Source organism: Centruroides sculpturatus, unplaced genomic scaffold (genome assembly GCF_000671375.1).
Source record: "Centruroides sculpturatus isolate CEXI.00-Female unplaced genomic scaffold, Cexi_2.0 scaffold101, whole genome shotgun sequence".
NCBI lineage: Eukaryota > Metazoa > Arthropoda > Arachnida > Scorpiones > Buthidae > Centruroides > Centruroides sculpturatus.
In genome coordinates this window covers 659,013-673,859 of record NW_019384361.1, presented here as the reverse complement: position 1 = coordinate 673,859, position 14,847 = coordinate 659,013, and the positions used below count along the sequence as shown (strand labels likewise).

At 31.6% G+C, this 14,847-nt stretch overlaps 1 protein-coding gene across 2 annotated transcripts in view; it reads left to right on the top strand.

The window, feature by feature from the left end:
• The window catches only part of LOC111641227 (ATP-dependent DNA helicase Q1-like), a 73,701-nt gene extending 61,261 nt beyond the window's left edge, over window positions 1-12,440 (top strand). Inside the window, exons 9-11 of one of the 2 annotated variants that reach the window (XM_023387366.1) lie at window positions 1,699-1,793; window positions 6,875-7,141; window positions 12,244-12,440. In XM_023387366.1, coding sequence (XP_023243134.1) covers window positions 1,699-1,793; window positions 6,875-7,141; window positions 12,244-12,401 — 520 coding nt within the window. In that variant the 3' untranslated portion in view covers window positions 12,402-12,440. Of the gene's footprint in view, window positions 1-1,698; window positions 1,794-1,883; window positions 2,045-6,874; window positions 7,142-12,243 lie in introns of those variants that run through there. The other variant, XM_023387372.1, reaches the window with a different exon arrangement.
• The last annotated feature ends 2,407 nt before the right edge of the window (window positions 12,441-14,847 follow it).

The window sequence follows — 14,847 nt, the reverse complement described above, 5'->3', positions numbered from 1 at the left end:
TAGAAGTTTAATTAAATATTTGATTTTGTTATTGACAAACTTTGTCATTATTTAATTCGGTGCACGCTTAAAGTCCAGGCCTGGCACACTAACGCGAATCCGCGTAAAGTACCCGTTAGGGAACGGCTATTTCCGGCACACAGTAGTGTCGATAATCGTTGGAAAGTCGGAAAAATAATATAGTACTTTACACAGGTTGAGTTTTTTTTTTGACTGTGTTCATTTTTTCAAATGTTTGTACTTTTATTTATTTTCTACTTTAAAAACTAGGAAAAAATTTGCTAATGCATTTTACAGAAGAACTTTCTGCTGAAAAACTCAGAAAACTAATTAATTTGGTAATTTATTAGAATAGGTTAGGTTATGTTAGAATGTGGGTCCCTACTGTCCCCAATGATACCAGCAAACAGAAGAAAGGAATACCTAAAAATAAAAGAAAAGAAGGAAATGTCTACTAAAAATGTAGTCAAATGGTCAAATTAGAGAAAGGAAGGTTCTAAAACATAAGTAGAATCAAGTTGTTAAGTGGGGAAAAAATAACAGGAAAATTAAATAAATGTATGGAAAAAAGTGAGTAGCAAATTTAAGTTTTTAATATATTTTAGTTTAAAATTAACATTTAAAAACAGGCATGTATTGGTAATTTTCAATGGTCGCCATCTTGTTTGTGTGCGCTCAGGTCGCAAACAAGATGGAAGAGTGGCCATGACTGTTCACATAGGTAAACTTTAACCACAAAACATTATGCACTCAGATAGAAATGTCTAAATACTCCATTATTTGCTTAGAGCTATTTCATGCGCTTAGGAGAAAACCGGATTTTTCCAATATAAAGAAAACGACAAAAGATATTTGAATGAAATTTTTTGTTTTATTCAATGTAATTCCTTCCCATATCAATACATTTTTTGGAACTCTTGTACAGCCATTCAAACATTTTAAAATATTTTTTGAAAGTTTATGGGCTGAAGACATTTGTCACATTCTTTTGGATGCTCTCTAGGTCAATATTATGCTGCCCCTTGAGTGCCAGTTTCAACTTGGGGAACAAGACGAAGTCTGCAGGGGCCAAGTCTGGTGAATAGGGGGAATGATTGATTGCTAAAAGGTGAACCCTTTTTTTAGCAAAAAACTGGTGCACCTTGAGACAAGTGTGGGAAGGCACGTTATCGTGCAGAAGGATTCAGTTTTTGGCTTGGTACATGGGAGACCATACAATTCAGGCAAGAAGATCCTGAATTCTAATTATTAAATTCATCATTAATTAAATGGCAGCCTAAACTGTCTACTTATGGCCAAGTTGTTTTATATGTAATTGTTAAATTGGCCTTGTTTACAGCTAAATAAATAATTTGTCAGTTTGTTTCGCATTTCTAATTGAATTGGGTCGATGTATATGTTGTTATAAAATTCCATTTTATTTCAGAGTTTCCTTTATGTGCAACTTTTGTTAACAAGTCTGTAATGAAAAAAGAAATGTATAATTATCTTCATTTTTTTAATAATTAATATATCATTTTATTTAACATTAATTTATAATAAAATCTATATTTACATAGTTTCTGTTGTTGTGATACTGACTATAATAATATAATAGCTTTATATAGTATTTCAGAAAATTTTATCATTAGCTTATAGTTAGATCAAACCTTGATTTTTCTTTAATTAATTAAATTTGTTACTTATTTTTTATTAAAGGTGTAGAAGAGCAATTATTGCAGAGCATTTTGGAGAGAGATGGAATAATTTAGATTGTAATAAAATGTGTGATCATTGCAGATCAACAAATACAGGTATTTTTAAATGATTCTAAAAGAAGTAGAATTTAAAAGTTTATTAGTTATTCATATTTGGCAAAATCTGAATTTTAAATTTTTATACAGGGTGAGTCAAGACCTATGTGACAAACTCTGTGGCACAATAGGTCTCGCAGAGACAAACATTTCATGCACCTTGAAACATAGTTTTGGAGCTACACAACCTCTTTCAATGAGAATGAGGTGCCATAAATTTGTAACAAGTCTTGATTTCATTCTTTGGATACATGTGAGTAATATCATATATGCCACTCTGGTTGACACTATGGAGAAATTGATTGTGTGAATAAGGTTCATCCCAAAAATATAAAGGCACTAATAGATTTCTGTATGAAACCATTCATACTGAAAATTTTGCAAAAATAATTTATTTTTGGCTTGCTTGAACTTTCACAAATGCACATTTAAAAAACAATAATTATTTATTGAGATATAAAAAATAACCAATAATTTTAATCAGTTAGACTGTCCAAAAAATATATGGGCATATAGCAAAATTAACTGAAACAATTATAGGTATCCCTTGTACAACATTTTTCAACATGGTTTTGCTATAAAATGGTTCAAGAATTTGGGAAATTCTCTGTATAAAATTTCACAATTTTTAAGCATAAATTCCATTATTTGATATTTTTTTATTCAAGTGCATGTTGTGTCAAATTTGCCCTTGGATTTTAGAATATTGAAATTTTCAATTTGTTTTATGCCTTTCTTCAGGTTTACTTTAATGAAAACTGATAGTACAGTTTTCTTTGTCCTTGTCTTAGCTTTCCTATCAACCATGTATTGATGTTGTTGCTTTCAGATTTTAGCCTTTAAGACCCACTGTGTTTTGTTTTTATAGCTTAATCTTTGTATTTAGTAAAGTTTATTTAAACATTTTTTGGTAAGTGTTATTAAACTTTTTCTAACCATAGGTAAATAATCATTTGTAAAAATGACAAACAAAATATAGCAGTATCTTGGTATTTGAACTGCTCTCAACTCAAGCAATTCAGTATTCAAACACAAATTTTGGAAAAAATAAATCATTTGCTACTTGACTGAACAAATCTAACTTGCTAGAACAAAGTTTTGATTAATAACATATTTTTATTTCATCATCCATAAAAAAAATTTTTATGATAAAAAGGTTTAAAAAATTAACAAGTTGTGGATATTTCTGATTAAACAGCTGAGATGATGATGATACTTTATAAAAGGAAAATGCCCCTCATTTAACTAAAATTAATATTAATGCATAATACAGTTCTTTTAATTGTGATTGTTAGTTAATTATTGATTGGAAATAAATTATTGAATGCTTTAATAAACATATTTTTCTTAGTAACAAAAAAGAATAGTATACTTTTGTTAATTTTTGGAACCTAACTCTATGTTTTGCACTAGTCTTTTGTTTCATATAGCATGGCTTTGCATAATATGGCACTTTTTCAAAACGTAACTACCATGTTATATGAGGGATATCTGTGATGACATGCTAATAAATTATATTTAACAATAACATAACCAATTTTGATTAGCTCCTTTGACTAAAATAACTTTGCAAATGTGGTTTGGCATTAATTGTAGGAGATTTTAGAGGACAGATATGCTTATTTCTTTCCAGTGAGGAATTATGACTTGTTTCAGTTACTCCACACAATTTTTTTTTTTTCTGTTTTATTTGATGATCATCATGGGGATCAGAGTCATCCTTGTCCTGCAAGAGCACCACAAGGAGGATGTTGCTTTTTTATTTATTTATTATTCAGCAATATAACAAACTTACAAATATACAAACAAAGATATATAAACTTAGCTAATTAACAGAGTTCTTGTCTAACTAATACATGAATCGGCAACGTGCCAATAAGTAGGTGAAGGAGATGACTTTTCTTCCCTACCTTTACATAAAGATCCTTCTTGCAAAGGTCCGAAGTGCTTGCGTTAGGTTTTTATTCCTTATTAAATGATAGAGTTCAAGATTGGGTGAATCATAATGCTGTTGAGATAAAATCCTGAGTTCCATTCTTTCTCTTTCATATTTGTAGCATTTAAGAAATAAGTGATCAAAGTCACCACACTCTTTTCCAAAATCGCAGACTGCAGATCGACGCCTGCCAATTCTCTTTAGGTAGTTGTTGCTATTGGCAATGTCCAGTATATAATTGGCTAGTGAGGTAGTTCACTGACAGCCATTACAGGTCTTTAACTCGCTCTTCCATGCTTGACTCCACACTATTATATTTTTGCCCATTTGCATATACAGCTCTAACCGCCAGAATTCCCCAAACGTTGGATTAAGATGATTAAGATCAGGAGATACAGCTGGCCAATCAATAATAGACACCCCATTTCCTAAAAACTAGTCATATGTCCTGTTGAAAGAACCATCAATTCTAACAATATGGTCTGCAAAAGGCAAGAGATTGTTTGCCTACATATCTTGATAATCATTTCCTTCTGTATGCTCTTGTAAAAAAAAGCAAGTGGAGTCTTTCCTTGCCAACTAAAAACATACCATAATTCCTCCCTTCTCAAATCATGTCATTAATGGCTCCAATCATTTTTTTTTCTTGTCACTCCAGATGATTTGTTTTCACATGTTTGTCCAGCTCATGTTTTCCTTGGCTCAGAGTAAACATTTCTCCTTGTCAGTGAGCTTTAGTGATGGGGCAAGTTTTCTTGACTTATATACAAGTTATCAACATGTTTGTACAGAGCGTTGATCGCATTACATAATGCCGAATTAAGAGGCCTATAAAGTAACCCAAATGCGATGGCGCCAGTTTTGATTATGTTCAATCTGATGGCCATTTTGTGAAACTATAGCCCTACTTCAAAGTTTCCACTGTAGAAGACTTCTTTGAAGAACATTCATGTCCAAATGGTCCCATTCCTCCTTACAGGCTTTCCATAAGCTGCCATTGTTTTTGGATGATGGCTTCCCACAGCTCGTTTCAATAGACCAAATGCACAGTAGCCTATTGGAGCTGCGCTGGGTGACTTCACTGGAATGTCATCAAAAGGGATGTTATGGATTTCTGTTTCCTAATCCAATAAATGGATGAAATCTCGTTGATTTGGAGGTATGACTGGAAGCTTTGTCTTGATGCACCCATACATTTGTTTGGTCATTTCTGTACAATGCAGGGATCTCTTCACAGTATAGAGGTTCCAGAATGTTAGTCTGGTAGTACGTCAAATTAATTTTAATGTTTTAAAACTTTTCTGATGTTTAGTTTACCATGATAACAATCCCGCAATGACTATAAAGCCTGATGGAAAACTTTTGCGACATTCCTTGAACCATTTTTGGTATGGTCTCCCATCTGATGGACTGTAGTAAATTGCCCATGATTTGTTACAATTGTTCAATACACCCATGCTTCATATAGCATGACTACAAACTGTCAGTTGTTTACCGAAAGATACTTTTCATACAGTTTTCAGCAGTTGTTCTTTCATTCTTGGATGTGATGAGACAGCAGCTTGTGAATGTGACCTTTATGGCATTTCTCCAGTTTCAAATTCTTGTGAATGATGGCATGAACTGTGGCCTGGTCTATTCCAACACTCTGGGATTTTGGATTTGAACCACTGATCAGTCATCACAGTTTTTCTATCACCTCTGGTGTGCAGCTTGAGGCATTCCTTTTTCTGGGCCAGATTGAAACACTTGATGGTCCTGGCTCTTGCAAATCATTTCTTTTGAGAACTGACTGTATCCCATATCATAAAATGTCGAAACCATGATTTTTGCACATTTTAATAATCTGAGTTTGTGAATATTTTGCGTTGGAAAGCACAATTACATAACTTGCCCAAAAGTCTGAAATTTTAGGTGGCATATTTGCAATAGATAAATCTTACTTATCAAAAGTAAAACTCAGAATATACAGCAGCCATGGGCCAGTTGCTTTTATTCTATTTCCTACAACTGAAACTTTGGGTAATATGCAAATTGGCATTATGGAATGCAATCAACCTTCTGTACAATTCTTCCAATAGTTGATTTGCCAACAAAACATTTGGCCTTTGCTGCTAACTTCTGAGTTGATGAAATCTGGCAAACAATGGCTTGTTTTGCTTTATTTGTAAGCCTTGAAGGGTTTACTGTTGTTTTCTTTTGACCATATTGATTTCCAAGTTTAATAAAGTTGTCAAATACAATGGATGACTGATTTAATTTTTTAGCAATTCTCTTTCAGAGTAATTTTCACCTGTAAGAGAAAGAATTTCATCATTCTCTAAGCCTTTAGGAGTTTACCTTGGCCCATTGTTAAATTAGTGATTCTAACCAAATAGACATTTCTAGTAGTTTCTGCAGGATTATTTTTGACCTCTTCTATCTTAATATCAATCTGCCTTTATATTTTTGGGACAGTGAACTTTAAGCTATTTGTTTAAAATTGTTTTTTGTTTTAATTAATAAATTATTATTATTTTTTTAAATATATATTTTTAAGGTTTAAAATAAACTAAAAATAAATAAGATTTGGAAAATTTTTCTGTGTGAATGATTCACTTTATATGGAAATCTATTAGTGCTTTTATATTTATGGGACACACCTTATATGCTGTTTTTGTCCTAACTTGACACACCTTTCATGTTTGATTATGTCTGACAGTAACTGTTATAATGGTGTCATAAAATGTATCAAGGATCAAGATGGGCACTTCAAACACCTTCTGTAGACTCTCTGCAAGTGCACTTGCAACAATAAGTGCATATTTCATGTTATCTTTCTTTCATTATTGTATTATCTGTCACCTAAGATCAGTCTGTATGATCTTGTAGCTTTTTATATGACATGTCAGGGAACTTGAGTTGTCACACACACAATGTTTTTTTCTGTGATCTGTCATGCCACAGAGTTCATATAGATTTTTAATTACCTTATATATCTTTTTAGGTTTTTAGAATTTAACAAACATTAATATCAATAGAAATTGATATTAACGTTTGTTAAATGTTTTGTTATAAAAATAGTTCATATTTATATTTCATTTCTTACTTTCACTTTATAGGCTTATATTAGAATAAATGTTTTATTAAAATGTTGTAATTTTAGGTCAGGAAAAAGATATCACAAAATATTGTTTCTCGTTATATAAAATTATTGATCATGCTAAAGCTCAAGATGAGAAATTGACAGCTTTGAAACTGATAGATGCATGGTGTGGAAAAGGCCCTTCTAAACTACGACCTTCAAATGTACAATCAGTTACACTGTCTCGTGACATCTGTGAACGGGTTGTAACATATTTACTTTTAGAAGGTTATTTGAAGGAAGACTTTCATTTCACACCATATTCGACAATAAGTTATATTAATAAAGGTATGCAAATTTATATATAAACTCTAAATATATTATATAATAGTTTAATTTTCATATAATGAATTATTAAATTAAATTTTTGTTTTTAATATTCAAAACAACACAGTCATAATGATTGGAATGAAATAGTTTTAAAGTTTTTCTTTCCTGGCTGTTATGTGTACATAACAAAAGAAAGTATTGAAATTGAAATTGGAAATTGTGTCAAATTTGACTCTGAGGGTTTTGCAAATCTCCATGTTTTCAGACCTTCAAAACCCCCAAAAAAATGAAATAAATTGTGTGTTTTGGTATCCATTTTGTTTTATATCTTGGGATGGGGTATTAAATAACAAAATCTGATATGGTATTTTGTGTGTAAGAGGCATTGTTGCTATTAAATTTTTGTGGTTAAAGGTTGAGAGTTTGAGGAGAGAGCAGGGTCATGTGTCATATCTTCAGAAGGGTCATACTTGATGAAGATTTTACTCATTATTAGCATTTACAGTTTCTGTTTTAATAAAACTCATATTTACCGTCAAAATTAACTTTTTTGTCATTTTATAATAATTAATAATATAAAAATACTTTTATAATAAAAGTTTGTAATAGATGGCACCACATACAATTCTATTTATTATGATTAATAATATAAAAGTTATCAATAGGATGACTAACATGCCAAATTAATATGTAATTACAAAAATAAAGACACTGAGTTCAGCTTTACATGCATACGTTTTTTATCGCAAGCACTTTCAACGAACTTATAGTTGTCGTCCTCAGGTGAATACAGATATTTACCGAAAAAAAATTTTTTAAATGGAAATAATCCAATGCAGGATAGAACGCATAATATAAGTTGAATCTTTGTTAAAGCCGTTAAGAACACGAAATAAATATTTAAACATAATTCAAAAACCGAACAAGCAGTTAGCTCCGTGAAATGCGAGCTGGCTCGCACTTCACGCTGAAGTGGGAGAACCATGCTCACGCTACATGCATACTAGAGACTGCTAATACTCGCTTAAACGCCTATACAGCATGACCCATACACTGGGCAGATCGAGCATGGGGTTGTTGCAAGTGTCCAAGGTGGTAGTGAGGAGAGATTCCCATATAAAAACAATTTTTTGATCCTTGCAGCTCTTGAGCATAACCGCTTGGAACCATAGTGGGTTGTAACCCTGCTCAAGTACCTTTCTTGCGAGCTTGGTGGTGTGTCTTCCCCTCATAACATTGTCTTGGTGCTCATCAAGGCGGCTGGCAAGCATTCTAGTGGTGGCCCCGATATAGCTTGTGTTTACTCCCGTAGCCTGATTTTCCAAAGGTACAGCATAGACCCCCGACTTCTCAAGAGTGGAAAATTTGTCTCTATCATTACAAATAAGTTTGCGTAGGCTTGGAAGTGGGGTTAAAGGTAGTACAAGATTGCGCTGCTTAAAGATTCTGCAGATGCGTAAAGATAGGGGTCCAAGGTAAGGCAACGCTATTTGTACTTTCGAAGACTCTCTCTTGCTGCATAATGTGGTGCTTGGAAATAGTGCTTTCTTTACCTTATTGAGCACATGCATAAATTTTGCATGTGAAAAGCCAGCAGCGCGTACTGTTCACTTTTCGTTGATATGCATGAATAGTGCCAAGTGATCGTTATTACGCTACATTGCGATTATAGAACAAATGTTAATAGGGAGTTAAAAAGATGTCTGATCATCTTTGATATCAATTAATTTATATTAAAAGTAAAGTTATATATATAATCACTGTAATAAATTATCACTGTATATATATATAATGATAATTTATTCATAATAGACTTTTATATTCTTTATTTAGAGATTTACAGATTTCCTGTTCTGGGGAAATACAAAAGTAAAAAAAAAGGAAATTTAATATAAATTTAAATTTGTTTTTTTTTTGGTCATGATTATTTTAAATGTTATCTGATAAATTATCTCATGTATAGAAAAAATCCTGTAATTATATGTATTTTAAAGGAACTGGTTAATCCTTCCATATAAAAAAAACTAAAAAAAATATAATATATACTAAATATTTACATTCTGCTTACAAGTACTTACTTTTCAAAAACAAGAGTAAATGAAAATTCTGTTGTTGTTTTCCATAAAATACATTTATTAATACAAAATGATCCAGCTTTGGTTTATTCCCTTTTCTGAATAAATATATATATATTTATTATGTTTATTAATGTTAAGATGTAGATATCATTTGATATACAAATTCACTGAATAAGCTGGACATTTTAGGTCCAAATTAGTTTATAGTTTAAATTAGCAGATAAGCCTGGCGTTGCTCGGGCAAAAAGTAATGATAGCGAAGATTAAGATTATTACATTATAGCCAAACTTACCTGAAACCCTGAAAAATTCCTGGAATTTTTCAACCCACTTGGATTCGATCAGAGTGGTAGGCTGACACCTTGACCGCTCTGCCATCCGGCTGTCAATCTTGCACTGACGACAGTTTGGCAAATTTTATAAAATGCGTCATGCTCTCTGTCGTTTTTTTCTGGAATAAAGGATTTGCAGATTCTCTTTGCATTTGTACCAGGTAGTACTAATTGTATTGCCAAATCCTTCAAAAATAATTTGCATTTGTTTGTTACATCTTGATTATAATTTTGGTGTTCTTTTGTAACTATGATTAGTGTGTTTTGGTACAGTTACATCTGTCTTATTCATAAAGAATGCTAGTGGCTAATGCTTAGTTTACCATTTGCATGTGTATTTAACCTTTTGATCCATTACATCAACATGAGTGTTTATTTTGTTAATAATATAGAATTATCTCTAGTTTTTATTGTCCTCATAGATGACAGTGTTGCAATGTATAGTACTCAATAAAAGAATGCACACATTTTTGTTAGGTGTGTAACTGATTGTGGTCACGTTATTTTGGAGACAGAACAATGGGAATGTGCCACACAGTTTTTGATGGTTTATTTCTTTTGGAACATCTTGCTTATTCTGCCTTAATGTACTGTGCCAATGACAGTAATGTTCTTATTTAGGATATAGATGAGTAATGGGACACTAGTAAAAAAATTGTTTATTGTTAAATTTGGGCTAGAATTGCTTATACTTCTTACCAAAGTTTTTTAAGGAAAATTTCCAGATTTACAATAATAAACATATACTGGCTTCAGAGGCCCAGAATATGTACTGTACAAAGAGTGTAATGAATAAAAAATTAAACGAGAAATAGTTTTTACTTAAAGCCTTAGCTTAGGCAACATATTAAAAATCCTTAATTTAAGGCATTCCTGTAAGAAAAAATGAAATAATAAATCTACATGAAAATAATAACAATGAAGATTATCCAAGGGTAATGCATCTTAGGCTTAATAGTGGCTATCCAAACATGGACACTTCTTGATAACTTACACCAGATTTACATTGATTTTCATAAATACTTTGTTTCTTATTAGCGAGCATTCTAAACAAAGAATACAGATAATGGACATATGCTAAAACTGTTTGATACTAAGAAAATTAAAGCGTTGTTCATTTCATATTAAATGTATATAATTTGATGTCAGTTTTATGTCATCTCTTCTATGTTACAACGAACAAATTTTAAAAAAATGATATTAAAATTGAAGTAAAAGTATGCACTATCCCAACCAAGTGAACAAACCCTAGACAAAAGTCCAAAGTATTTAAAAATAAAAGTTTTACCTTTAATATTTTGGTTAACGTTTCAATAAAATATGAAAATGCGTGGGATGATTAAAAAGTAGCTTTAGAAGGGCTAAAATTTAAAACTAACGTAATACCGATAAAGAAATAGAAATTTTCAATGCTCTATTGCCGAACAATAGGGAGAAGGATTTTTGAGGACAGGACGAAAAGAACTCATTGCACATTTTGATAAATGCCTGGCAGACTGGATGATTTTGTTGAGAAATATAGCGTAGTGTTTGCAGGTAAATTCTGTGTTTTCATTTCCAGAATAAAAGTATTTGTTTGTGTTTTTAGCGAGGTTGCGGCCGAAGTTTTCATCTCTACAACGTGAACGTCGAATATCGAGCGCCGCTATCTTGAGGGGCGCTTGATGCTCGACGTTCACGTTGTAGAGATGAAAACTTCGGCCGCAACCTCGCTATTAGCTTTGTAAAAGTTACTTTATGATCACTTTTTACTACGTAAAACATTTAAAATGTGATATGAAAAAATAATTAAAACTTAAAAAATTAAAATTTTATATTGAAAACCCAACTTTATGCTTGAAATGTCAGTTGACATTACGGTGCTACCTGCACGATTCAACGTGTTTTGACAATCATTTCTGAAGGTTCGTAAATCTGTTATAAAAAGGTCTCAGAAATGTAAACATTTAGTGTCGAAGGAAAAATTGATGTAATAAAGTTAAACAAAAAAAGAAAAATAAATGTAGATGATTTCTCGGTAAAATAAATATTTGAAGAACTGGAGTGAGTGAAATCTTGGACAAAGAATAGAAATCGAGACATTAAAAGGGTGTTTCTTAAAATTGAGGAGTCAGTCATAGATTTAGGTTTTGCATAGTTTATAAAAGTTACTATTTATAAATTTTTATTGCAAGAATAAAATGTTGAAAATTTTCTTGTTTTCTTCCCAATGACAGGCGCTTATAAATGGGACATTTTTAAATTTTTCACAGATGTCTTTTGTTGAGAAATCTCTTACAATGGGAAGAAGACATGATTAAATTAATAGATAATCTTGAGGTACAGAGTACCCAGCATGTTTTACCTTACATGCAAATTTCATGTTTGTTGCATGCCGCCTTCATGGTGTACCAATTTTAATAGCCGCAATTTATTTGAGTATTGTTCCACTGGTATATTCCTAAGTACTTACCGCAAATTATGAAATTTGCAAACTTTTTACAGAAGAGGTATTAGTATTAATTTATTAAAGGTTGAATTTCCATTATGTTTTTATTATTTTATCTAATTATTTATAATTAAATTCGATTAAACCAAATCAGAGAGATACTGTCCATTTTGGGAATAATTTAATTTAAATTTTACGAAAATTATACTAATCCAATTACAAATTAGTTACGTAATTCGATAAAAATTTAATGAATAATTTGTTTTATTTTTATCTATCTAGGTGTGAAAGCAAATTTACTAAAGGATGATAAATTTAAAATTACACTGGACTTTCCATCATTCAAACGAAACGCATCAACATTATCGAACGAAGCCGAAGTTTCCGGTGGTAAAAAACCTAAACCGGAAATAATTGATTTGGAAAAACTACCATTTTAAAAAAATTAATAAATTATAGAATAGTTTTATTATTACAAATTCTTATTTATTTATTAATTATCGAATTTAAATGGTAATATAACTCTTATAATTCGTAATCGTCATTACTCTTTCCAAAGTTTTATTTTATACCGAGTCGAGTACGACAAAAGTGTCTAGTGTCTCTCGGTATTTCCGACCAGTCGCCACTAGCTTCTTTGGAGAAGAAAGGCTCGAGGATAAATGTGGCAGCGAATGAAATAAAAAATAATTACGGTTACATATTATTCACTATAAAAAACAAGAAAATGATTTATCAAGTTAAAAAATTTAATCTTGTTTACTGTTCTTTTGAGGGCGCTATGGATAAATTAAGATAAAAAAATTAATACTATTGAATTTATTGTTATTGTATGTTAAAACAAAAGAAATTCGTTTGTTCGAAACCGAAATTTTTTAGCGTTGTACAGTATTTTATAACCGCATCAAACAATATTCAACTTTTATACAGAATTATTTCACCGTTTTAGATCGATAACATGAATATGTTTATTTCGATTATTAAACTAAATTTTTTTCGTATTTTTACAATGTATAACAATGTTAGAAGAATAGATGTTCGTCGTACGACATTGTTGGGCTGCAATTTGAAAAAAATTGTAGACCTGTAAATTCCCCTTGTCGTTTGTCTGTCCTTCCTTAATCTCGATAACGGAGTTAAATACGAGTAGAAAGTCGAGACCAAATATGGAAAGCTTAGGGGCACGAGGCTCCCTCCGATTAACTATAAACGAACTTTCGATGAAAACAGGAAGTCATGTTAATTCAATTCAAAAATTTTTCCCTAAAAGAAATTAGATGACCGGCATGACTCCGGTTACTAACAGGAAAAGTAAGATGTACTGTACAAAGACAAGACATACTACTAATTTGACGTGGAGAGAGTATATTTTAAATAATTATACATTTGAAAATTAAATGGATCTAAGCGGACACCCCATATAAGAAAATTCTTTCTTTTCGTATTAGGAGTGTCCGATTAAACTTCCGTCCGGACGGAAGTTTGCCGGAAAGAAAGAGATTTCAGACGATTTAACGTAATGTAGAAATGATCTCCGACCGTAAACTATAGGGACAAGATTGCTGAAATCGATACAAAAACCAGCTTTATTGTGTTAAGGCCGGTTCTTATTTTACCAGAATAGAAAAGAGAACACATTCCTTATTTTCTATTATTCTCTTCCCGTAAGCGCTCATACTTCGGAAAAACGAGAGAATCGTGCGTGTGCTTTTAAAATAAAATTTAAAAAGTTTAAAATAAAATTTTGAAAGCGTATATAAGTGGTTAATTAATTAGAGAAGAGTAAACGGAAACTATTCTAACGTGATAAAGGAAATCAAGAAAGACGATCTGAAATTTTCCCATATTTAAGATATGTTTTAAATATATAGATCTTTATAAAGGTAGTATCTGTTCAGATTAGTTGAATTTAAAATATATAAATGGTAAAAGGGAGCTGTTTGACTTCCTTCAGTGCTGGTGGAATTGTACCAGTACCTGGGATTTTTTTTATTGATTTTTTTTCTTTTGATTTGATTATTTATTACTTACTTGTATACTTCGGAATATAATGACGACTAGAAAGCACATCTCTGTCAATGAATTTCTGTTCAACTCTGGATAGTACGGTAACTTTGAGACGTCGCTTCGTCGATCTCCTATTGAGCTAACTCTTAAAATTCAGAGGTTGAAATCGTTTATATATATATATATATATATCTTGACATAGGAGATAGGATTATTGACTGCGAGGAATAATTTAAAATATAAAAATCCTTACAATTACTAACAGTGAGCATTATGAACGAATTTCTATTATTAATTTCAAAATCAATTACAGTATATTCTCAATTGTATAGTTCTCGGTTCTTGCAGTATCGTAATGGCGGCGAGACGGTGGTACTACAGTATGGGAAAATACATGAACCTTCTCTGCAAATTTATGAATAGATTATTTCAGTGCCGAAACTATCGTGCATTCTTGCCGTGCCAGAAAGATCTCTCTTGCTCCGTGGACTGATATTTAAGTGGACACTCCTTACGTGGCTCTTACGCCAGAAATAATAGAAGTCTTACTACGAGATATTTATCGAAATGAATGCTATAAAATCTTACTAATCAAATGAAAGAACCTTCTGCTGTTTGATTAACATATTTTATTTGTTGAATAAATGTAAGCGTACTACATTCAGAGCCGTAACTAGGCAGGTGCAACAGGTGCACCCGCACAGGGCCCGCTTAGAAGGGAGGACCAAACTACTGTTCACGAGAAATTATATAGTATTTTTAAATTTTAAATTTTTCTGCCTTTCTACAGCGCGGTTTTTCGATGACATTTTGCCTTAATTAGACCCTAGATGTCTGCTCCCAACTGTGGCGACTTTTAGAGGGACGTAGAGAGGTAGC